The sequence below is a fragment of the Columba livia genome, chromosome 22 (genome assembly GCF_036013475.1).
Source record: "Columba livia isolate bColLiv1 breed racing homer chromosome 22, bColLiv1.pat.W.v2, whole genome shotgun sequence".
NCBI lineage: Eukaryota > Metazoa > Chordata > Aves > Columbiformes > Columbidae > Columba > Columba livia.
The window spans coordinates 6,027,262-6,052,582 of record NC_088623.1 but is presented as its reverse complement, the minus strand read 5'-3'; the positions used below and the strand labels follow the sequence as shown (position 1 = coordinate 6,052,582).

General features: G+C 63.4%; 1 protein-coding gene across 13 annotated transcripts in view; it reads right to left on the bottom strand.

The window, feature by feature from the left end:
- PLEKHA6 (pleckstrin homology domain containing A6) overlaps window positions 1–25,321 on the bottom strand; it is a 38,235-nt gene that overhangs the window by 7,565 nt on the left and 5,349 nt on the right. For 4 of the 13 annotated variants that reach the window (XM_065038951.1, XM_065038955.1, XM_065038952.1 and 1 more), the window contains exons 2-12: window positions 8,525–8,605; window positions 8,263–8,377; window positions 8,064–8,168; window positions 7,902–7,974; window positions 7,120–7,220; window positions 5,514–5,689; window positions 4,814–5,305; window positions 3,939–4,449; window positions 3,691–3,777; window positions 2,925–2,978; window positions 1,062–1,142 (exon numbers count right to left, since the gene is read on the bottom strand). In XM_065038951.1, coding sequence (XP_064895023.1) covers window positions 1,062–1,142; window positions 2,925–2,978; window positions 3,691–3,777; window positions 3,939–4,449; window positions 4,814–5,305; window positions 5,514–5,689; window positions 7,120–7,220; window positions 7,902–7,974; window positions 8,064–8,168; window positions 8,263–8,364 — 1,782 coding nt within the window. In that variant the 5' untranslated portion in view covers window positions 8,365–8,377; window positions 8,525–8,605. The other 9 variants (XM_065038954.1, XM_065038964.1, XM_065038961.1 and 6 more) reach the window with 8 other exon arrangements.

Sequence of the window (25,321 nt, the reverse complement as noted above, 5' to 3'; positions counted from 1 at the left end):
CCCACTTAGCAGAGTGGAAACACCGATAAATCAGCAGCTGCATCAGGAGCTGTTTACCATCCGGCTTCTCTGTGAGTCATTTTCCTTTCCTGGAAATCTAAATTACTAATGGGACCTCAACAATTAAATGCCTCTGAGATCTTGAGATGAAAGGCATAAGATAGGAAGAAGGGGATCGTTATTGCTAGAAAGCAAGATGCTACTTTAGAGCCATTTAGAGCCATGCAAATAGACTTGAACCTGGGAAATGCCCAGCACGGCTGGGGGCAGAGTCTGGCAGACACGGGGATGCTGCTGCCTCGGGGCAGTGAGAGCATCTCAGCAGCTCCAGCTTCCCCCTCCAGCACATCCCTGTCCCCACGCACGGCAGACGGGAACAGGCACGTTCTGGCCACTGGAAAACCCAGCGATCGCCTGGTCTCTGCCCACCAGGAGCTGCCCTGGGCAGCACGGGGGCCGGGACCCCCTGCCCGGGGCTGGCAGCATGATGGGCTGTGGTCACACTGATCCACAGCCACATGCCCAGGTGACAGGACCTGCCTGCGCTCGGAGTTGCAGCTCAACACGAGCAGGGACATCCCGATGCTCCTGGAGCCTCTCCAGGCAAGGGAACTGAAAACTGCGGAGCCTTGGGGGGCGAGAGGCTGTTTTGCCTCCCTGTTATGGGAGTTATTGCTTTGGTTGAAGAGCCTTGGGCTGGATTCCTGGCTTTAAGTCATCCCACACCTTCCCCTTTTCTCATCAACACACCACAGCAAACAGAGGGTGAGCAAAGCACCCGAGTCCAGCCCGAAGGAGGACGAGTCCAGGACCGCTGCGTCCCCACCTCGTGCTCTCAGCACAAGGATTTACCAGGTTTTAATGGCTCATGGATGGATTAGCAAAGCCTGGGATGGACTAGCAGGTCCCCGAGAGCGTGATGTGCCGGAGCCGCATGGATGCTGGAGCCTGCATGAGTGGCAATGGCTGGAGGTGACCTCAGGGATGGCAGGAGGTGACCTCAGGATGAGCGCGGGGTGGCCGGCGTGGCTGCCATGCAGGGCCCGCGGCCAGGGCCTTACTTGCATGTAGAGCTGAGCCCTGGGGGAGGAGGTCTCCACCATCCTGTTCACCATACTGATCAGGGTTTCGCTCTCGCTCATCTATGGCAGACAGGGGAGGAAAGTGCAGAGAGGTCAGCAGGGACACGCTGGGTGACACCAGAGCGGCTCAGGGCATCGGCTGCAGGATGCCACCTCCAAGAGATGTCCCAGGGGCCTGACCCGTGCAGGGACAGCTGCCCCGGGCCGCTGCTGCTCCCTTTTGTGCACTCAAGAGCATCCTGGGCTGGTTGCGTGCCCTGAAAACTTTACTGAGGGGAAAATACAGATAAAACAGAGCCAGCCCCGAGCTGGATGGCAGCAAAGTGCCCACACAGACACAGGCTGGCACAGAGACGCCCACGGCTGCGGCACACAGCGTGGTCCCAGCAGACAGACAGACGGACAGACCCCACTCCTCATGCTGACACACAGCTCAGTGCCCTGTCCGCCCACAGAGCTGGGGCTGCACACAGGGGAGGTGACTGAAGCCTGGGGTTGGGGACAGCAGTGTCCCCCTCCCTGCCCAGCAACCTGGTGGGACCTGGGTCCAAAAAATCACTGCAGGACCCAGCACAGACAATGCAAAAGAAGCCCCTCGTGCCTTGTGGCCACGACGCTCAAGGTCCAAGGGGTGACAGCAGTTTAAACACAAACCAAGGACCAAAGCCCGACTTGGGGGCAGGTAACAAGGTGGGGCGCAGCCAGGGAGCCACCCTGCGACCAGACAAGGAAGGAGAGAGAAAATAAAGCAGCAAGCTGTTTGAAAAGAGATACTTGGGAGTGTTACTCCGAATGAGTCTCTGCAGAGGTCAGTGGGAGAGGAGGAGGAGATGCAAAGCCTTTTTAGGGAGTGTTTTAAAGAGCCTCGCAGAGCAAGCGCTGCTGCCAATGGCCGTGAAATAATCCAGAGAGCTTTTATTGCGGCGAGTGCTCCTGCCTGCCCTTGGCTCTGCTCCAAGGCAGACACAGATCTTGGCGATTACCGCACGGACCGAGATTTGCAGACTAATGAGATTGTCTCTGGGGCAGCAAGCCTGGCTTTTGCAGGCGAGCGCCTGCGCCGCAGCACGGGCCGATGGCTCCTGTCCCCAGCTTCGACCTCCGCCCCTGCCTGCGGTTCCCACCCCACCAGCCCCAGGGGCTCTCCCAGCTGGATTGTGCCTCCCAGTGCTCCTGGGATGGAGCCACTTCACAGTTTTCCTCCAAACACCCCTGGCATGCAAAAACCCCAGAGCTGCTGCGCTGGTATCAGTCCTGGGGGTGCCCCGTGCCCACCTGGCATCAAACCTCTCGCCTTTGAGGGGGAACAGGGCCAGCACATCACCAAAACCACCTTGTACCTGTCTGGCTCCCTACGGCTCACCCAGCACCCCCGGCATGGGGGACACCAGCCCTGGGACCCCTGCAGCCACCAAGGCGCTGCTGGGTGTGGGGACATGGCCACACTGGTACCACGCACCTGTGTCCCCAAGCCAGCACGGTGCAGAGTGACCTGGGGAGGGTTTCTGAGCTGGGTGCCACCCCTGCCCCCCAGGAGCAGCTCCCTGAGGCCCCCAGAACAGGAGAAGCTGCCCCAGAACACCCCCAAAACCTCCCAGTGGCTACAACACCCCACACAGAAGGCACCACCTGGGGGATCGTTCTGCCAAGCAAAATGAGTGACCCTACAGACGGGGAGGATGGAAGAAGCAAACCAAAGACAACTTGTGCTGCTTTAATGCCAAGAAGGGTGAGGATGGATGTTAGGGGAAGAGATGCTGCGCTGGGAGGGAGGAGAACGCCGCTGGGGACGGGGCACACGGGGACAGAAGCAGCATGAGGCTTGCAGCCAGCTCTGCCTACCTGCTGGTCCAAATACTCTAGGTTTCTTTGCAACTGAAGGTCTAAAAGTTCATCCTACCAGGAGCCAGCAGGCATGCGGCAAGAAAACGAACACACAGAACATATAAAAGAAGAAGCAAAGCGGTTAGGTGAAGGCTATGGCAACGCCAAGACCTCTCGGCTGGGGAAGCTGGGCACCTCCTGGCACGGAGCTGCCGCGATGTGCCCCATGGAGACCTGCTCTGCTCCCGGCTCGTGGTGCCTGGATGAGGCACAGCCCTTCCCTGCAGCCCTGGCTGGCGAGGATGGATGAGCATGGGTGGCTTATGGCAACCTGCGCTTCTCCCTCCTGCAACAGCCGGTCCTGCCCACGGTCTGGGGACACCTCACCCCACCAGCTCCCACCCCTCAGCGCTCCGAGGGGAAACACGAGGCAGGAAAAGCAGCGGCTGTAGCCAGAGGTGAGGAAGCGAGAGAGGAGTGTGTGCCAGGGTGTGCGCCAGGCTCAGCACCACGGGACGGACGGGAGTCCCACTGCCCCGGGGGCTGCAGGGCAGGGACAGGGGGCCTTTCCACAAGGGTCTCCTTCCAGTATGGCCAATAAAAGGATCTGCAGTCCCCAGCAGCCCAGAGCAGCCCAGCTCTGACCCGAAAAGCTGCCCTGGAGTGGAACGGTTCCTCCTCGGCCATCCAGGCAAGGAGCCCCCGCACTGGCCCATCTCCCTGGGGTCTCTGTGCACCCCACTCCGCCGGGGCTCACCCCCCTCGGCACCCACGGTGTACGTACCATTTTGTCGTGGACGGTGGGGGATGCCGGGTAATGGTAGGGGTACATTCCTGCAGGGACCGGCCGCCTGTCACCCAGATAGTCGTACTGAGAAGAGAGGAGACCCCCCCCACCCCAAAACCAGAGACACGTGAGAAAGGCCAGAGAGCACGTGCAAGAGCAGACCATGCTGCAGCATCCCTGCCCTGACATCCCCAGCGAGCATCCCCCGCCGACCCTGCGCACCCCAAGCACCGACGGGCAGTTACCTTTGGAGAACTGATGGACCGCCTCATCATGAAGGTGGTGGGGTCGGCGTAAATCTCGTCCCCCCGCGGCGGCAGCCGCTCGAAGCGGGCGCTGGGCGAGCGGACGGGGGAGTAAACCCGTGCGCGGGCATAGGAGCCCTGGCTGGGCGAGCGGGGCACGGAGCGGGAGCGGGGCTGCAGGGACATCCGCCGCAGGGAGCCCGACGCCGCGTCCACCTCATCTAAATAAGTCGGTTGCCTCCCAGGTGCCGGTAGCCAAAGCGGGACGTCTTGCCGACCAAAGCCGGGGTGCTCCTTCCAGTCGCGGAGCTGGTAGGTGCCCCCGTTGCGGAAGGAGTGCCGCTTGTCCTCCAGCGCCCAGGGCGGGCTCACCCGCTCGTAGGCGGGCATGGAGCAGATGCTGTCGGGGCGCACCCCCGGCGGGTAGTACTGGTAATCCTCGGGGTACTGGGGCGAGTAGGGGGAATAGTAGTCGGGGACCCGGCGAGACACGGGATAAAACCTGGTGGGGCTGTTGGGGGGGGGAAAAAAGCCATGAGAGTCGGGCTGGTGGGCAGCAAGCAGGGGTGGCGGTGGGAGAGGACAGCCCCAGAGCGGGCAGCTCTGACTGCAGTGTCTGGAAAGCCAGCTGGGACCCCTCCTGCCAGGGACCCCGTGGGGGCCTCCCCTCCAAAACCCACCCTGCTCAGCTTTTCAGGGTGTCCCACACACAGCTCAGAGCTGGCACACCGCAACAGCCCAGGAAGGAGATTTTCTGACCCCAGGAAAGCAGATGGGAAGGGAAAAACGCTCCCAGAGCATCACCTAAGGGGAAGCCCTGGAGAAAAGGAGCAGGACCCCCGACTCTGCCCCCATCCATCCCCATCAGCTCTCACCTCTGCAGCTCCTCGGGGGGCATAGCCCCCCGGCGCGAGTTCACCCACTGCTGCAGCTGCGTCATGGAGCTCTTGCGCTGGGCGATCTTGTCGGGGTTGGTGCGGGGGGCGAAGCCCCGGCGCTGGGCCGCGCTCTCGCCGTCGGGAGGGGGGTACGCGGTGCTGCCGGGGCGGCTGGGCAAGGCGTAGGGCCACCCGTTGGGCTGGGACGGCCGCTCCGCGCTCGCCGGGACCCGCGGTGCCTCGGGGTAAGGGCTGCCAGGCTCCGAGGGCACCTCCTGCCCAGCGATGCCGTTGGCTTTGGCCAAGGGCTCCTTCTTGCTCTCCATCCTCTCCGACTTCCTCTCCATCTTCTCCGAGCCGCGGCCATCACCTTCCCCCCGGGTCTTGGCGTCGGGCTCAGCTTTGGGGTGCTCGTGGTGGGCAGCGTTGCGGTGGGGGTGGTGGTGGTGTTTGCTGGGGGGGATGTTTTCTGAGTCAGGTTTCTCGTGCCTGGAGGGTGCCGAGACAAGGGACAGGGTCAACTTCCCTTTGCAATGCACCGGTGTGGCTGGTAATGTCCCGTCCCTCCCTGAGCCTTGGGGTCAACGCTCCCCCAGCTCTGCTCTCCAGAGGGACCCCTCAGAAGGTCCCCAGCCCCTCTGCCCCACCTCCAAGAGACCAGAGGAGTGGGGGACACGGGGGGACAGCAGGCGCTGACCTCTGCGTGGGGGGGATCTGCACCCGGGCGGCTTCGCCCATGGCTTGGATCCAGGACTCCTGCTCCTCCGTGTTCTCGGCACTGAAGAAGTAGGTGCGGATGCCAGCGTGCTCGGCCTGGGGGGACAGGGACTGCTCGTTACCCGCCGGCGTCTCCTCCACCCAGCACACCGTCACCTGTGAGGGGCACAGAACGGGGGGGACAGACGGGAGGGTGAGAGCTCCATTTCCACCCCCCAGCCGAGCCTCGCAGGCACGTGCGCCCGCAGTGGCACCGAGCGGGAGGAAGGGTCCCCGTCCCCGTGACAGCGGCGGCGCTGGCTGGAGCATTGTCACTCATGCAGGGGGTAGGGGGAAGGTGGCTTCTGGGCCCAGACAACAATTTTGGGGGAAAAAGGTTCACTTTTGGACCAAGACATTGGCACCCACCCTTCACCTGGAAGGCAGGTCTGGCTATTTAGGGCCTTTTTGAAGCTTCCACCTTCCCCCTCTGTGGAAAGGGATGGGAGGAAGAAAAGGGAGGAGGAGGTTTTTCACCCCGAAAGACTTTCAGGTCTAAATCTCTTTAAAAAAACAAATTTAAAAAAAAAATGGTGGTCTTATTAAATCCCTTCCCTTGCATTCCCACCTTCCCCAGAGCATGCAGCCTCCGTGCCCAGGCGCGGGGTCACCTCCTGCAACCCCCATGCACTCCTGCTCTAAAAACCAGCCCTGCAGGCAGAGATGAAACCAAAGCGGATTAGTGTGAGCGGGGTGAGCAGAGCATGCCGGCAAGCCTGCGGGTCTCTCGCGCTCCTGCATGCACCGCAGACACAAGAAGGTACTACCTAGGTGGTGGCTGGTGTGGTGGGATGCAGAGAGACCTCCTGTCCGGGGATCCTCGCCCGCGGGGAGAGGAGGAAACACAGAGAAGGGTCAAGCTGCAGCATGGCAGGAGCTCAGACCTCCCGGCCCTCGGGACCCTCTCTACCAAACAGAACCATCCCCCAAAACTCCCGTGTGCAGGTGGAAGCGCAGGCACGAGCCTGCAGAGCTCAATACGTGGGCAGCAGCTTTGCAAGGCTCTTTCCCCACCAGCGTCATGAGCCGAGAGAGACATTTCGACACCTCCAGGTCACTTCTCTCTCTCACCCGCAGAAGCTGCAGGCAGAGACGCTGGCACAGTAATGCAGGTTTAAGGGTGGCAGCTACAAAAATCCATCCCTTAGACTGGAAAAACTCCTCTGAGGCACCTATGGGCACCCCAGGCACTGGCTCTTGCAGGAATGTGCAGGTTTTTGCACAAGTGTATGTGAGCGCACGCCAGCCTGTGCATTGGTCCAGCATCGGGAGAGCACCTCCCCAGGCTGGGGGCAGCAGCGCACCCCAAGGGGCAAAGCCCAAGAGCAGCTCAGGCCTAGGGGGAGTGATGACCTTGGAGATGCTGCTTTGCCCCACTCGTGCCTCAGTTTCCCCAGCAGGAGGCACATCTGCACAGAGTATCCCCAGGACTTGCTCCATGCCCCGTCACCAAGAAAGCAAGAAGAGGGAGCAGCGGGGACCCCGCGAGCATCACCACTGCCCCAGTGCTCCATCCCAACCAAGCCCCGGCACATCCAGGCGCTGACCTTGAACGTGTGCTTCCTGCTGATGTTGTCGGAGGGCTGCACGGCCGCGACACGGAAGCTGAGCAGGGGAATACTGCCCAGGATGCTCTCCTCCTTCTCGTCTGCTGGGCAAGTGCAGGAGTTACACACATGGAGGGGCCGGGAGCCCCCGCTGCCCCCCAGGAGCTGCTGTGGGGACAGGGGCCATGGCTGCCTGGTGCTCCCAGCAGCTCTGCGCTGGGCTCTCACTACAGCCTGCTCAATAATTCATGCCCTGCGCTGCCAGGGCTGAGCCCAGGAGCTGCCAGGGAAGGCATTAACCCCTGGGGTCCCCAGGGTGCCAAACGCCCGCACAGAAGGACTCTGTGCACGGCCACTGCTCCCCGGCCGGATGGCACCTCCGGAGCCCTTGTCCATGCTGGCAAAACCTGCTCTGAGCCCGGGAACAGCCCTGAGTTTGCTGGCAGGTGCCTGGCTGGTGGCCACTGGGTCCTGCCAGGGGGACAGTGACAGGACCAGAGGAAACGGCCTCAAGTTGCACCAGGGGAGGTTGAGGTTGGATCTGGGGAACAATTTCTTCCCCAAAGGGCTGTGGGGCATTGGAACAGGCTGCCCAGGGCAGTGCTGGAGTCACCATCCCTGGAGGGTTGGACAGACAGACATGGGGTTCTCAGGACATGGGGCAGTGCCAGGGGTGGGGGAACAGCTGGACTTGATCTTGAAGGGCTTTTCCAGCCCAAATGACTCTCTAATTCTACGACATGAGCCATGGGGGCACCCAGGGCAGGTACTTGCTGCTGCACCTTTGTAGTAGAAGAGGCAGCGATCCACCAGCACGAACCAGCGCTTGTTCCACTGCTTCACCCCCGAGCTGGCCTGCGAGAGAGCGGCGGTGAGAGCAGCACCCACCCGGCGAGGGGGTGTCCCGGCCCCGGGGGCACCCGGCACGGTGGGAGCTCTGGTACCTGCTTGTACAGCCACCCGCTTTTGGTCACGGCAGCATTGGGGTTCCTCTTCATGGAATTGGAGCGCTTCCCGAAGGCGATGCCCTTGCGGGAGGTACGTGCAGCCTGCAGATGGGAAGAGGAGCCCTTCAGTCCCTGGGGGGTCCCAGCACCCCGTCCTTGTTGTCACCTGCCGTGTCACACGGCTCCGGACACCCACCCGGCCTCCGGGACGCTCCGGGGGCACCTCCGACACCATGGTGTGGTTGGAGGGCTCGCTGGTGATGGTCACCGGTCGCTTGCCGCCCACTTTGCTTGACATGTCCAAGGTCGGTCTGCAGCACAGGAGAGCTGGGTCAGCAGAGCTGCCTTTCTGTGTCCCACAGCAGCCGGTCCCTGGTGTCCAGCCCCCATGTCCCAGCCCACCTTGGGCCCCCATAACAACCCACTCCCCAAACCAGAGGAGACGGGAGCCAACCTACTTTTGCAAGTCAAGTCTTGAGTTTTCCTCGGGGACCCGTCCCGTCACTGGGTGCAGGAACGTGTTCCGCCTTTCATTGTGGCTGCGAGAGACAGCAGCGGGCGGTGGTTAACGCTCCCCTTCCCTGCTACCCCAAAGAAACCCTTTGATTTTAGCACCACGTTTGCTGCCCGGACCCCACACCAGCGCTGGGGCTGGGTCCCTGCCCCGAGCAGCCCCCGGTCAGCTCCTGCCGCTCCCATGTTTCGGATCACTCAGGACATTTCATCAGTGTTTCCCAGAAAGCGTTTGCCTTGCTGGGAGCTGAAATGAGGTCTTTGGTGGCCAAGCCCTCATTCCTTCTGCTGAACACACCCCCGACGTCACCATAACCCCCCTCAGAAGTCACGGCTGCAGCAGCAATGGCCCATCCTGGGCTGTGCCTGCAGCGATGTTCCCAATGCTTTTAGAGCTGGCGGCCAAGGCACCTTGAGTCAGGCTAAAAGCAGGGTCAGCTGGCACCACACAGACCCTGCACAGATGGATCAGACCCCGCTCAGCCCCAGCCCCGGTGCTGTTTTGGCGATGCCAGGGCGCAGCTAAAGGTGGGAGGAACGAGGCAGAGCTCCCACCGGGCTCAGCCGGCAGCGTCTGCCGTGTCCCTGCGCTGTCCTGCAGAGCCAGTATTGCCGGGAACCCCGGCACCTCGCTGCTCCAGCTGCAGAACCCGCACACAATCTGCTGCCCGGGGCCCCTCGCTGCTGGGGCAGCTTCAGGACAGAAGGACGAGGTGCATGGCCATCCCAGGGCTTTGCAGCGGACCCCGTCCCCGGGACACCCCTCCTTCCCAAAGCCGCCGGTGCCTCCAGCCACCGCGAGGCCAACACACCACCAGCCCGGAATGCTGCCCAGCTTCTGCGTGTCAGCAAAACAGGGGAAGTTTGAGCAAGAAAATGCAGCTGCCAAGACCATCCCATCCACACACGCTTCACCCCGAAGCTGGGCTGCAGCCAGCCTCTCAAGATATTAACTGCTTTCTGCCCAAAAAGCCTCGCTGGGAGCTGCTCCCCCTGGCTGTCCTGCCCTGCCACAGATCTGCTCTGCTCTGCTCTGCCAGCCCCCCCCAGCAAAAAAACAGGTGAGGTGTCTGCACCCCACAATGTGGGGCAGCAACTGCTCCCCAACCCCTCCAGCACCGGGTTTTCTGTGCCACGAGTGACACAAATCACCCGTGGAGCCAGCCTGGCCCACGATGCGACAGCGGCAACGGGCGTCTCTGCCACCCGGGCTGGTGACGCTCCCAGACTGTTGGCCCGCAGCAGGTGACTTTGGGGGGTATAACATGGTGGTATCGGGGCAGGTCACAGGCCCCCCCGTGATGCTGATACACGGGGAGGGTGCAGACACGGAGAGGGCAGCACCCCAACTGCCCCAGCCCTGGGGAGCGGGGGCTGCCCTGACCCACCGCTGTGCCCAGACCCCAGCCAGGCGTGTCCCCCCAGCCCCACACCACAGCAGGGCTCTGTTCCCGCAGGCTGGACTCTCTCCCCACCCCACAGCAAGCCCAGGACACCCACCCTGCTTTGCAGCCCCTCCTGGCACCCACCCCAGTGCATTCTCCCCTTCCCAGTCTGCTCCCAGCCCCACATGTGGCAAGACCCCAGGAAATGCCTGGGGAACCTCCTGAAAGCTGCAGCTCCCCCGGCTGACCCTGCTCCAGAACCTCCCGCGTCCCCATCGCTCCCAAGCACTGCAATGCAGCAGCCACTGCCCGGGCTGAGGGTCCCCTGTCACTGCCTGCCCGTGGCCCCCCCTGCCCCTGCCAGCCCCCCCAGGGCTCCTACCTCACCCGCCGGTCCGCCCGAAACTTCAGCATGATGCCGGGGACCCTCCCAGCTCAGCGCCGGCTCCCGGCTCCCGCCATGGCCGTGCTGGGGACAGCCAGCCCCGTGCCACCTGCCGCCACACTACGAGGCGATGGCACGTGCCATGGGGACAGCAGCCCCGTGCGGGCAGGGGGATGCCGGCGGTGGGTGAAGGGTCTCGCTGTCCTCTCCCAGGTATCCCGGTTCCCCAAGCCCTGTGCTGGTGACATTGGCGCTGCCGGTGGCAGCAGCGGCGGAGCTGCGGTGGGCTCCGGTGCAGCCGGGGGTTGGCGAGTCCCGGTGTGCGGCAGCCAGCCGGCAAGTGACGGGGACAAACGGCTCGCGCTGGCGTCCCCGCGCAGAGGAGAGGCGAAGGGCAGCGCGGCACACGCCGCCTCCCCCAGCCCAGGTGCGGAGCCGGGGAGCAGCTGGCGGCGGTGAAGGGTGAGAGGGGAAGGACGGGGGTGCTGGGGCCCCCACCCCACCCACGGGGGCTGCCCGGGAGGGGGGTGTCGCGGCGAGGGAGGCAGCCGCGTGGAGACGAGCTCTGCCGCTGCCCTGGATTCACTGCCTGCATCCCTTCCCCCTGCTGCTGTCCCCAAACCGTCCCCGTTCCCCCCCCGCGCTGCCATTCCCTCCCCAGGCCATGCCAAGGGAAGATCCTGGGGAGCAGGATGGGCACGAGCATCGACCAACAACCCAGCAGCTGCAGGGGGGGACGAGACCCTGCAGACATCCAACAAGGGGGGCTTCAGCACCCCCAAAATTCCAGGGAGCCCTTCACATCCCAGCAGGTGAAGAGTGGGGAGCCCGGGAAGCAGGACGGGGGGGACCCACCCCACCCTCCGCCTGGGCACGGCGCTTTGGAAAGCAATGGCGAAAACCTTCGGACTGTTATGATAATGCCTTGGGGGGGAGGGAGGGCAGCGCTGACATTTCAAAGAAACCTCCAAAGAAGGAAGCGGAGCACAGGGAGCCAGCTGGCCTCCATCAGCCGCATCCCGGGACCACCTCGGGACACCACCCACCGGCCATTGCATCATTCACCTGCTCCTCCCCACAACCAGTGCCCTGAATTCCAGCCCTGCTGGCTGCCCGGCCCGGGCGAGCTGGCTCAGCACCAGTGCCCGGCTCAGGGATGCTCCCGCTGCCCCTGCTCCTGCCATGTCCCCACCACGGGCAGAGGATGCGCCAACACAGCGGCATTATTGCTCCCAAACACCAAAATCCACCATTTTAGGACAACCTGCGCCGGAGCTGCTCTCTGGGCACGGGGGAGCTGAGCGGTGTGGCCACTGCTGGCCACACACAGAGAAACCTGCCCACCACAACACAGCAGCACCAGCCTCCCGCCTGCGTCCAGCCCCCGGCGCTGGCTGCCCCCGCTCACTGCTCCCCCACCACCGCGGCAAAGCAGCCGAGGGTCAAGGTCCCCCAACGGCCCATGGGTGCGTGCCAGCCCTCTGCCAAAGACCGTGCTCATGTGGTGGTGTGGCCACCGTGGAGGATGGGGAGCCACCAGACAAAGCTGTGGCCCCTTTTGGGGACAGCAGCCCCAGGGGACGGTGTGGCAGGAGCAGGGAAGGCAGAAGCCACGGCATCCCCCCGTGGCTGCACCAGAGACACCATCCCTCCCAGCATAGGGGTGTCACCCCACCAGTCACCCCAGTTCAGTGGCACAGGGGGCTCTGCTGGGCTCACTGGCTGCCCTGGGAGCCTTTAAGCCGGGTTCAACCCAGGAGCCGCTCTCCCTGCACCAGCTGCGCCATTTCACAGGCGTTAGCGTCCGGGGGTGAGCAGCGACACGGCACGTCCACCAACATGGCACGTCCACCGACACGGCATCTCCACCGACACGGCACCTCCATCGACACGGCACCTCCACCGACACGCTTCAGGGCTCCCAACAGCAGCTCGTGGTGGGGTCTCCCCCAGACCTCCCAGGAGAGAAAAGCTGGTGCTTTTTCTTGGGATAAACATCAAAGAAAAAACCCTCTAAACCCCCTCTTGCTTTTTGACGCAGGTAAGGAGCAAGAGAAGGGAACAGCTGCAATAACTGCAGAACAAAACTTTCTCTCAACACTGCTTTTCTTCCTCCTTCCCAAAGCTGCAGCTTGTTGAGAGCAGGACACCCCCCCTGCCCTTCCACAGCCCACCAAGGTCATGGCTTTCCAGCTCTTGCAAACCACAAACCGTGGTTGGGACGTGTCCCCAAGCAAAGCCCGAGGAATCCCCGCCGGGTGCACCCGGAGCAGCAGCAGGGTGCTGGGGCGGGGGGGCCGCTCTGTAGCCGCCCTTGGCAGCAGCTGAAGCTGTGAGAGAGTTAATTCTGCCCCGGCTGGGGAGGAGCAGGTGAAATGGTGACAGGAGAGAACGATTTCCCAGCACCAACCCATGCCGGTTCGGAGCATCCAGAGTGCCGGCAGCCAGCTCTCTGGGAGCAGGAGCAGTGACCCCCCGCACGCCTCGCCATGGGGACAGCACTGGGGGGTGATGCCATGGGGGATTCCCACCGGCTGCTTCAGGACCTCCTCTCAACGGGGAGAGCCCCCCACCACACACAGGGCTGGTCGGATGCGCTGGGGGCATTGGAAAAAGGGGGTACAGGGGGGTCCTCTCCAAGAGCAGACAGCAAGCCCAGCTCGGCCAGCTGGGTGCAGCCAAGCAGCCCCCAAGCCCCCCCAGCGTGGGGCAGACATCAGCTAATGGGAATCATTCGTGTGCGAGGAGGGGGGGTCAGGCCCAGGCTCCCCAGCCAGGCGCTGCAGCCTGCCAAGCCATAAATCTGAGCAGATCGCATGGGCAGGGGGGTTATGGGGAGCCCGAGCATCCCCCCCACACGCACTGGCCGGGGTGCGATGCTGGAGCCGTAGGGCTCCCCTCGGAGTCAACACAGCCCCCAGCTCCGCTGGCTGTGTGCCACGGGGATCCAACCGCCTTGTCCTCCCACGCCCCAACCCCAACTTCAGCTCCAGCTCCTCGCCATCCCCACCGCCCTCGGGGGGCTCATGGGGTGACCGTGGCCCAGCACCACGGCGGCAGGAGGAGGAGGAGGCAGGCGGCCACAGCTGCCTGCAACCCCCTCCAAAGCGATAATGAAAACCCTTCGTCTGGATGTTTTACCCGCGTTCTCGGGGCGAACATCCAGACAGCTCCCAAGCAAGGGGCTTGCATGGCCACCGGCCAAACACGCCCTGCGCACTGGCCTCCTTCCACTGTTTTTCTAGCCCTTTCTTCACCTCTCCTCCTCCTCCTGAGCCACATCCCTCTTCTCCAGCTGCAGCCCTTGAAAACCCTTTTTTCCCAGTTCACTGCAGTGCTCAGCACCCATGGGAAGGGACAGGGGGTCACCCCATCGCCACGGTCCCTGCAAGGGGCTGGCAGAGAAAATCCACCCTCAGATGAGCAAGTGCGAACTGCTGAGTCTTGTCTTGCAAGGGGAGCCCAGGGCAGGAGCAAATGCATTATAATGCACTAATAAAGCGGACCCTCCACACCGTCCCGTGGGGTGCAGGGGGCTCAGCTCTGCCCCTCGGGGCCAGTGCAGCATGTGCTCGAGATGCTATAGGGAAAAAAATAATGAATAACTAAATTCAATTCTGCAGGCGCAGCGTGAGCGGGGCTGGCAGAGGCGCTGCAGCCAGGGGACGAGGCCAGCAGCTCGGCTGCTCCAGCGCCTCTTGCGGGTTGTCCCCAGCCCCGGCTCTGCGAGCGAGGCCCCGGCACCGCGGCTGCTACTTCAGCCCCGCTGGATGACTCAAGCAGGAAAAAAGACAAAGCCAGCCCTGCGCGCTCCCCACACCCCCGGCAGAGCCGGGCACGGGGTGTCCTGTGCCAGCCCCGGCCAAAATCCTGGGCCACAACCCGGTGGGAAACTGCTTGGCATATCTGAATTGCCCTGGACTCATCAGAGTTACACGCCAGCCTGAGAGAGGGCAGAGAAAGGAGAAAAGGTTGCAGGGGAAGAGCAGACAGAGGCAAAGGTGGGATGGAGAGCTGCAAGAAACCCCCGTGTGCCCAGCTGGGCACCGCCAGGGCTCATCAGAGCCGACCGGCAGCCCCGGGCATCCCAGCGCTGGTGGATTTGCAGCCAGACCAGCCTTTGGGAAGAAACTCGCGGGCATTAGAAAACCACACGAGGGTGCGGAGCCACCGCTGAAGTTTTCCTCCAGATGTGAAGCAGCCCAAGAGGGAGGATGCCCAAGCAGCCTTAGGAGGGAGGAGGGTGCCGGTCCCAGTGCCCATTCCCTCTGCCACCTCACCCCTATGACAAACTGCACACGTCAGCTGCCACCGCGGTGCCCAGGCGGGGAACACCCTGGGCTCACCACCCACCGCCGATGCCGGAGAGAACCTCCCTGGAGCCGCAGCCTTCTCCAGGGGCTTTGCCCCGCGCACCACGGGCGGGTTTCGGCTGCAGCCAGCGAGCAGCATGGCCAGGCCAGGCTTTCCCACCCGCTTCTGCACGCACACGCTCCACGTCGGCCCTGCGGGTCTCACGGGAGCCGTGCCGGGAGGGAAGGCAGCAAAGCCTGAGCTGGATCCAGCTGGGAAGGCGCAGAGCGGCTGTGCCGGGCCCGCCGAGCCGGGGCAAAGTCCTCGCCAAGGGCGGCCGGCGGCTCCCGCGCACCCACAGCCCGCGGGGAATGTCACCGCTGCCAAGGAGCCACAGTGGTCCCAAGCAGGGACATCCCGGCTGGCCGGAGTCCACAGGGATGGAGAGGAGCCCCCGCCGTCCTCAGCGCGGCAGCGGGATGGCCGGGAGCAGGGGGAAGTCAGGGGATTTCCAGAGAACAAAGCGGCTGCTGGCAGCCAGCACCGCGGGGAGGGCCAGTCCCCCGCGCCGCTCCAGCTGGGGTCGGAGAAAATGCACAAAAAGCGCCGGGAGTTTGTGTTTTATCTCCCTGGCAACCCCGGCTCCATCACAGGGGTGGCCCGGCCAAAACGTCCTGCTGCGGGAGGCGGAGAGATGGGGGCAGGCGCAGCAGCATCCCGTACACATGGGGTGACATTTGGGGGGTGTCACAGTGGTGTGACAGGGGGCCAGGATCTGGGGCAGAGCGGGTCACAGTTCACCCCCTGGCAGCACTGAGTGCATGGCTCTGCTTTCACCACATGGCTCCATCATCCCTCCTTGGGGACAGAGCCCAAATCCCATGTGCACGGCTTGTGCCTGGGCTTGGTGCAGCCACCAACACCCAGCCGGGGGGTCCGGGGGTGCCTGGCCAGCTGTGACACCTCTGCCGAATGTGATCCACTAATGCAGCCTCCAAAATGCAAGCCAAATCCAGACCTGGAGGGTTTAAACCTCTCGCTAAGCTCTTTAAGAAACCACTTCCAGTGGGCAGAAGTACCTGTCCTAAGCAATTGCTGGTACAAGGCGTCAAAACAAACCCGGCCCCAAGGCCTCCCGAGCCAGGTCGGGTCAGGAGCGGGGATTACAGCAGCACTGGGGAAATCCTGCCAGGACAAATCCTCAGCACCTGCTTAACCCATCGCACACGATAATCCAGCATCATCCCAACGGTGATGGGTGCCGCGCTGCCTTCCGTGTCACGATCCGCGCCTGCCACATTTCTTGCTGCGCCTGTCACCATGCCAGCCACCTCGGGTTCCTGGCAGCTCTTGGCCACCTCCAGGCACCGGCCACAGCAGACAATGGCCCACGTGTGCCACGGCTGGGCTCCTGCCGACGCTGCACGCACACGGAAACACGCACAGTCACCAGTGCCACTGCGACACGCACACACTCACCAGTGCCACCGCGCGTCCCCTCCGTCTGTGCCGTTTGCCAAGCCGGTGGCTCTCCCTGTGGCTCTCCCGCAGCCGGGGTGGATGATTTCCTCCCAAGCCCATGGAGACCGTCATTGGTATCAATCATTAACAGCCAGGGCAGCTGCCGGCAGCCTTAACCCCCTCGGCACCGCGCCGCCGCGGGGCGAGCACGGAAAGGCGTCCACCCTCGGCTCGCGCTGGAAGCCGCTTTAAAGGCACCGCAGGCCACGGCAGCCCAGCCCGACGGGTGCAAGGGGGTTTGCACGGGGCTCCGCACCCCATGGACCCACGGTCGTTCCTGCAGCGTCATGTCTCTCCGCAGCCCAAACTGCACGGGCCCTGGGAGCAGCCCCGCATATCCCCATCCAGCCCCATGTGTCCCCATCCAGCCCCAGGGACTGTGTCCCGCCTCTGTGGGAGCCGGGGCAGGACAGGATCTCTCAGCTCAGGGGTCCCCGCACTCTCTGAGCAGCTTTTCCAAGGAACATCAATGGCTGTAACTTTATCCGAGCGTGTTTACAGCCCAGCTCTTGGCTCCCTCATCTGCTGCTGAGCCGGCACACGGTGCTGCCAGCGCCCTGATGCTGGGGTCTCCCGCACGCCGTGGTACCCATGGGGCTGCCCACGTCACCAGCACATGCATCCCCAGGGAGAGGGGGCTCAGGCTCCCGGCACTGCAGGAGGAGCACAGGAGCTGTCCCTGTGTCTCAGCTCCAGGAAGCGGATGGACAGATGTCCCCTCCCGCGCCCCACTGGCTGTGCCACCCCACCTGCGAAGGGGTTGAATGATTAACCTGCATCACCAGGAGTGGGTAGAGCCCTGCTCTGCTCATGCACATCCCCAGGGCACAACGGCACCTGGGGAGCAAACCCCCGTCCCCCAGTGTCACCCCCGCTGTCCCCAGAGCATCCCATGCCAAGCTCCGCTGGTTTGGCCGGCCTGGGGCAGCCACCGTGTCTCCCGCCAATGCAGAAGGACACAGAGGGGCTCAGGCCCCGTCCTCGTCCCCATACCAGCTCCCACGGCTCTGGATGTACTCACAGCCCGTGTCGGGTGGCACCGCAGCCCGGCTCCGGCGATCGGACACCAACAGAAAGGGAATTTTGCATTCGCAGCCCCAGCTGCGGCCCCGGGGGCGTCCGGGCTGCGAGCACTCACAAATAGCCTTGGACAAACATCTGCGCGGCACCACCCCGCGCAGGCTGGAAAGCGGAGGGCTGCTGCGGGGATGGTTTTAATCATGATATAAGACCATCAAATGGCTAAAAAACCACACAGACGGGAGGGAGCTGTAAATAAGCGCAGACACGCAGCTGATAAGAGCCGCTGGCAGTGGGGCTCGGCTCCCCGCACCCGCACGGCTTTTGGATTTCCCATTCCCCACCTCGCATGGGACAAGAAGCCACAAGCTCCTTGTAACACGCCGAGCTGGGAGCGCTCGGAGGGCACAGGGCCCGAGCAGGGTGCAGCGATGCTCCGGTGCAGGGTGGCTCTGCAGTCCCCTGTCACCACCGAGCCCCCCGGCACAGGGAGCGGGGTGACCCCAGCCTGGGCTCCACGGCAGCTTGTGCTGCTCCTTGCAGAGGCTTTTGATTGGTTTTGTCTAAATTACCGATTTTCCACTGTCAGATCTCCCACGGGCTGCTCTCACTCGAGCGATTTAGCAAATGGGTGCGCTCATACGGATGAAAAATAAAGTCGTAAAAGCAGCACCCTGGGGTGCAGGAGGCACGGTATGGTGTGTTGCTCTTCTAACAGCGCAGTTTCCAGCCTGCGTGACCCTGGCAGAGCGCTGCCGGCACGCTGCCCATGGGCGGTTGGGTTCAGCGAGGCTCTGGGTTCGGGGGTTTTGGCGGTTTTGGCTGTCCCCCAGCTCACGAGCTTCACCGTGCCGTTGCCAGCCCTCCAAGTGACTCACGGGCTGCTCTGCGCCCCGACTTCCCGCCGTCAAGTCCTGACACATTCGGCACATTCCTGGCATAGCCGGCTGTGCCGTGCCGGCGCCAAGCCCTGCACCTGCCGAAGCAGCGAGGCCGGGGGGACGCCAGGAGCACCCCGGGCTTTGTCATGGTCTGGTGGCCAGGACGGCCCAGGGTGGCCACGTGTGCCCATGGGGATTTCCCCGGGGCAGGAACAGCTCAGCTCTGCCTCCCGTGCCACGGTGGAGCTGGCCTGGCCAGCCGGTTGTCACCGCAGGCAGCCTGTCATCTGCCGTCCCAGTTGCCTTCCTGGTGCAATGTCACCCTTCCCTTACGTTGGCATGGGTGTGATAGCGGCGTATGGGGAAACTCTTCATTTTTAGATCTGATCCTGTACCTTCGTGGGCCTCAGAACAGCTTGTAACCGAGCACTGACGCAACAGCGCACACGTCGCGGTTGTGCAAGTGCGTTGCACCAAACAGCTCCCAAGGACGGGGCCACCAGCCCCCTCCACCAGCCACTAAACCGTCAGCCTGGCCGGGAGCACACAGCAATTCCCTCGCCCCGATTTTATCGCCATCTCCAGCCCACCGTACCCCGGTGCGGCAGGGCCACGGCCCGGACAGTCAGGCACAGCTTCCAGGTGAATCACTGCTCATTTCCAGCTTCCCAAACACATCCTAATTAGCGCACAAAGCCAACAGCAGCCCTGGGGGGCAGCTGCACGGGAAAAGCAAGAAATTTGCTGGGGGAAAAGCAGAGGCAGCTGCAAACCCTCTGCACCCTTCCAGACAGGACCCTCAGAGTCTGCCGGGGTGCTGCAAAGCCAGCACGGGGACAGGGCACACCTCTGTGCCACCAAACAGCCCTCGTCTCGCTCCGTGTCCCCCTCCCCGCGGCCACCTCCGCAACGTCACACACACCCTGGGCGAGTTTGGCAGTGCAGCGCCGGCTCTGCAGAACGAGATCTTCTCCTGAATGAAGTTTAGTCACCGTGGGATGTTTCCAATTGGAAATCAGGACAGTTCCAGGCTGAACACATGCCAGCTTTCCACTTCCCAGAAATCCCATTTGCAAGTGAGCCTGTTGCCAGTTCCCCGTTCTTCCCCCAGCATCACACAAATAAACGCGCCCTGGCCCTCCCCCTGCCCCGGCGGGGAGATGCAGCCTCCAGCCCCAGCCCCGCGGCCACGGCCGTGCCCGGGGAGAGGAGCTGGTGGGACAGGAGTCGCTGAGCCGGACTGGTGCTGGAGCTGAGCCCGTCCCAGCCCCGCGAGAGCACTTGGTGGGGCCTCTGTCGGTGGTGGCACAGCCAGGACAAGCCCTTTGCCGACACTCCTGCCCGCAGCATCCCCCGAGGATGCTCACAGGTTCCTCCCAAGGATATCACAGCATCTCCCCAAAGATGCTCACAGCTACCCCCGAGGATGCTCGCAGGCAGCCAGGTCAGGGGAGCTGCACCAGGTTTAGTGGAGGGGAGCAAGTGCAGTGGCCGCCCTCTGTAAGAAACTGGTTTGCTTGGCGCTGGGAAGAGCCAGAGGCTTGTGCCGAGTTTCCAAAAGGCAAAGATGGGCCAATACATTTGGGAAGAGCCGTCAGGAACCGGAGGGGTGGGAGATCCCTTTGCCAGGTGCCTGTGGCACAGTGGCTCTTGCTTTCCTATGGGTTTGGGTCAGGGGAAGATGTTCCACGTGCCTGGAGACCAGTGTCCCCAGCCCAATCTGGCCCAGGAGTCGCTGGGAATCAAGGGAACAAACAAGAGATCCTTATAAAAAACCTCAACTCCTAAGGAAATCAGTAAGTGGAAAAAAGCCATTTGATTTGCTCAGATGTGTTCTCCCTTCCCAAACATCCCCCTGTCCCAGCAGGACAGGGCAGGCACCGCGTAGGGACCACAGAGCTGACATCCCAGCTGGGGAGGAAGGGGCTTTTGCAGGCTCCAGGGAAGCGCAGGGAGGCATGGCAGGGTACAGCAGGGTACAGCACAGTGGTGCTTTAAAGAAGTCTTTCTTACAACATCCCTTTAACAGAACAAAGCAGGCGAGGCAGCTGGGTCTCTCCCCCGGGAGCACAGGTGATTTTAAGCAGCGCTACCAGGAGATCCCAGCATTATTCCCCAGTGGACTCAGACAAGGGCAGGGACACAGCTGCCCCAGGTTCCAGAGCAAGTCATAGGGCAGGAGCATGATCCCTATGAGCCACAAACCGCTGGGTGGGCTGGATCCCACCCGCATCCCGGCTGGAAGCGGAGCTGTGTACGGAGCTGTGTACGGAGCTGTGTACGGAGCTGTGCGTGCACTCGGCTGCCTCTGCCCCACTCCCAGCCCTTCCAACCTTATCATGCCGCCACACCTTCCATTTAGCTCCCTGCAAGGAGTTTAACCCCTGGCAGCGCACAGCTGGGCTTTCCCGCGCACTGTGCCCGCGCCCGGTGGGACGCACGGTGCAAACGCCTCCGCCGTGCCGGCATCCAGGGCTCATCAGCCGCCCGAGAGCAGCTCTGCGGCCGCCCCACAGCATCGCCCGACTCGCTGGAGCAGCGCGAACCCCTCCAGCATCTCCATGCCCGGGGGCTTCTTCCTCCATCCCCCCGGTCCCATCTTACCCCCGCCAAGGGCCAGGCTGGGAGGACAGGGCACCCACAGCTGGCTCAGCCTACCTGCTCGCCAGGCACTGCCGGGGCTGTGGCACCGGCCATGGGGAGGGCGCTGGGCTCAGTGCCAAGGCTGGGAAGCTCGGGCTGGCAGAGAGGGGGGAGAAGCATTGGCCGCGGCCGAGAGCCACCACGTCCGCGCACGGCAGGGTCGGCCCGGCTGATAAGCCAGGTCTGAAATCTGAAACGGCAGGTTGGCTCCTTCCTATATAAACAGGCGCTCGCGCACACACACCCCCCGTGCGCCGGCTCTGCCACTCCCGCTGCTCCCGGCCACGCCAGAGCCCTGCCAGCCCTGCGCCAGGATGGCCACACCGCCCGGCCAGCAGCCACCGCCGCCCGAGTCCCCACTGGTGCCGGCACCGGTTCAAAGCAACGCCTGACGCTGGTTTCTGTTGTGCCTCAGGTATATTTTCACCTCCCGGACAGCTCTGCTGAGCGGGGTCTGCGCTTTGGGACCCACCGGTGAGCACCGGCCGGCACCACCCACCCGGTGCTGAAAACAGCAATGTGGGAAAAGCAAATAGTGCATTTTTTTAACCTTGTAAAACAGGTTGGAGGGACTCAGCGCCACGCTGGATCATCTGACAGAGTGCCTGCGGTCATAAAATATTTCGGCCCCCTCGCCTAGCAGCAATACCACGTGAACGGCCCAGGGTGGGGGTGCCCGTCACCGTCCCTGCCCAGCAGCACATGCGGCTGAGCCCCCCGGCTCGCCACGCGGCTGATAGCCAGGGCACGGCCACATTGTGCCACCGCGGGACTTCCTGTGCCAGCGCCACCGCGGCCGCGCTTCCCCGGCGGGAGGAAACGCTCAGGAAGACCAAACCCTGCCCTGTTTCTCCCAGTTCTCACCCACAGCCCAGAACCGGGGCGGCCACATACCATGGGCGAGGCTGGGCTGTGTGCTCGGCTGTTTGCTTCACCCCAGCTCCAGCCCGCGGGGACGTGGGGATGGTCCCGGGCATTGCCCACGGCAAAGGGGAGTCCCAAGACTTGTTTGCTTGCTGGGGACAAAGCCATTCTTTGGCATGGGGAGGGGCTCCATGGGCACATCCATGGGGAGCTCTGCATTGCACGGCTGCACGTGGCATCCCCGTGCTGGGGAGCCTGGTGGTCAGAAGGGGCAGCTCATATTGGGGGCCCTGGGCTCTGCACGAGCACAGCCCGGGGTTCCTGGAGCTGGATCCCGCCGAGGAGGCTCCAGCTGGGATGCAACGAGCCAGCTCCCCACCCCGGTTGCACAAGCGGCCCCGGGGCGCTGCCGGGCTGTGCACAAACAGCAACAGCCTGTTTACGAGCAGGCAGCGCGGGCCCGGCTGCAGGCACGGCATCGCCCCCGCCACCTGCCTCCGCAGCTCCATCACCCCGCGTCACCCCGGTGGAGGAGTGGGAGACACACCGACCCCCAGCCTGACTGCGCATTGCTCCCCGGCCACCCTCTGCTGTTCATTCCCACCGGGACGGGCCACCAGTTGTCCCCATCAAACCACGCTACGGTGCAGGGCACAAGGAGTCTTCCCGGCACAGGCACAAGCACAGTGGGTCCACTGTGCTGCACCCCCAGCATCTTGCAAAGGTACTTTGGAAGAGCAAATTTGCCTTTGGAGAGCCCAGACTGAGACAGCCTCGGGTGGGGATTTTCTCGCCAGGGCCACCCCGAGGGACTTTGGCCCCACTGTGGGTCCTCCTGCCCCAGCAGGACAGCACCCCCCATGCCCTGTGAGCAGCCCCAGCACCGGGCAGTGCTTTTGCACGAACATCTCCCCTCCCAGCTCCTCCAGTGCACACCGACATGGCCCAGCAGCCCCCAAAATCATCCTCCAGCCAACCACAAATCCCCTGGGAATGGAGCAGAGACCCCCCAGCAAGGTCCAGACTGAGATTCTGGGGGTTGAGGAGAGAAGCCGGGGGCTCCTCCCCAGGTATTTGGAATACACCACCTCTACTCAAGCAGATGATCCCACAGTCATCATTTTAGCCTGACTTTTTGTTCTTTTTGCACTTACATTTGCCTAAAGAGAAGCCCCCCAGCGCTGAGTGGGGGTCTCAGCCCCCACGCTGCATCGCCCCGGGACCTGAGCATCGCCAACCCGCGCCTGAACCCAAGGTCCTGCTTATCTGCAGCACAAGCAGTCTGGTGATAAGGCCAGGGATGAGATAAGGCCAGGGAGGAGATAAGGTTCTGCAGCCTCGCTGCTATCACGAGGTGTGCCCCAAGGCTGAGGGGTGCTGTGCCACCTCAGCACCCCCCGCACCCCCCTGGCGCACACACAGCCTCTCACTCTGATGAGCTTTAAAAGATTCATTACGCTCACACACACCAGTCGCTGCTTGTTTCCAAATCAGACAATTCGTTTCATTCAGGGGAGAGGGGCGGGGGAAAAAGAAACAAAAAACATAGACAAAATCAACTAATTTGTCTGGGAAACCTGGCAGCAAAGGTGGGGGGCCGGGAGGGGAGAGGCGCACACAACCCGACTGCACTAGGCTCGCAATAAAAACTGGAATTGCTAATCATCGCTGCTCTGCTGAGCTGAAAGAAGAGATGCTGCCGAGGAAACCAAACCCACCGGCCACAGGAACAGGGCACGGGGGTTTCACCCGGGGCTGGTGCACGCACCTGAGCCTTCCTCGAGCGCCTCCTCCTCCTCCTCGCTGCCTCATCACAGCCCTGCCTGCCCCGCAGAGCACTGCGCACAGGGACACGGCACAGCCCGCGACAGGAGGATGCAAACCCCCCTGGGAGGGGGGACAGCGGCTCTTGGGCCCCCCCGGTGCCTGTCCGAGCCCAGAGCCTTCTCCCTCCCACCCAAGTCAGTGCCACACGGCGCCTGGGCACGGCGAGGGAAGGAACCGCGGTGGATCAACACGCTCGGTCCCATTCCCAGGATCCACAACTGGGATGTGCCAGCGCGTGGGCACCCCCACCTCCGGCAGAGCCAGCCTGGCCTTCCAAAGAGGAGGATTAGCGGAAAAAAGACCAAAACAACCCCCTCTCCGTGCATGTTTGCTTCCCAGCATCCGCGCCAGGCTATAAATACCCAGCACGCTCCGTTCCGCTGTGGGGTTTGGGGGTTTCAATGGGACTCGGGGCAGGAGAAAGGGAGGGGAGTGGAACACTCACTGGGGGACACTGCGGGGGACACGGGGACAGGACAAGCTGTGTCTTCCCCCGGGGCGATGTGGGAGCAGGGCACGGTGGCCGGAGGTCGGGCAAGCTGGACCCGGCCAGCGGCTGTGCCAGGGGGGTGGCAGTGCCACGGGGCGGGGGCTGGGACAGGGGGGACAAGCGGGGGAGAGGCAGAGGAAATCCCCGAAGGGCCCTGGCGGCAGCGGGACCGGTGCCATGCTCAGTGAAAGGCAGCGCCGAGCGGCACCGGGGCAGCCGGCCAGGCTGGCGCAGCCGCCTCCCAGCGTCCCCAGAGCTGCCCACCGCCAGGACGAGCAGAGCGGGAGGGGGGCAAGCGCAGAGGAGACCCCTCTTTGGGAACATCCCGCCCCAGATCTCTCTGTTCAGCATCCAGCGCCGACCCCCCAGAACCCGCGGAGGAGGACGGGGTGCAGGGGGTGACGCTGGGGCGATGCTGGGGGCTGCAGGGAGCACCCCTGGGTGGGGGAAGCTCTTTTAAGTGCAGCCCCGCCGCAGGATTGCTACCTCGTTACAGAGCAATTAGAGACTAATTAGCCGATGGTAACACCCAAACCCCGATCAGGAAATGGGAGCGCAGGCGTGCGCAGGAGCACACGCACCCCAGGAACCCCAGAGCGGGGACACGACACGTCAGAGGGACACGCCTGGCCCGAGAGGTCAACGGCTCAAATCCCTGCCCTGCTGGCTCCGTGCCTCAGTTTCCCCACCTGTGACTGGGCATCCCGCTCTCAGCCGCTGCCCTGCTCCTCCCCAGGGCCACAGCCCCACAGGGCGCACAGCCCCCAGCCCTGCCATCCACCGCAGCCCCCCCTGCACCCCAAAAAGCACCGGCAGTGGCTGTGCCCTGGCGAGGAGCATCCCCATCCCACCAGCCCCAGTCCTATGGAACTGGGGTCTGTGCTGCTCTGCTGCCCACAAGCATCTTCCCATGAGCCCCAAGAGCCCATTCCCAGCGGGGCCAGGGCTGTGGTGGCACCTGGACCAGGGCCAACCTGTCATCCTAGGGACGGGCCAGTCCCGCTCTCAGCCACCCCAAACCCCCTGTGAGCCCCTGCCCGGGACGGCTCCTAACACCAGGTGAACTTTAACCACATAAATAACATTCCTGCTGGTTCCCCGCCGGCACAGCCCTTATCTGCGGTGGGCGAGCGCAGTCCTGTCCCTGTCCTCAGCCCGGGGAGGCCACCGGCCCTATCGCTGTGCCCAAGGACACTGGGGAAGGGGACAGCGGGGTCACAGGCAGGAGCTGGACTGTCCCCACCAGCACCACGAGCCCATCCCAAGCTACCAGAGACCCTTGGGAACAAGGGGGGCGACGTTTTACCACCAGAGCCTCCTGCAACGGCAGCAGGGGACAAGGTCACGCCAAGAAGAGGTTGCAGCTCGTGGGGAGAACAGGGACGGGATGCGGAGCAGCAGCGCTGACAGTGGGTGAAGGGCCTGGCATCTCC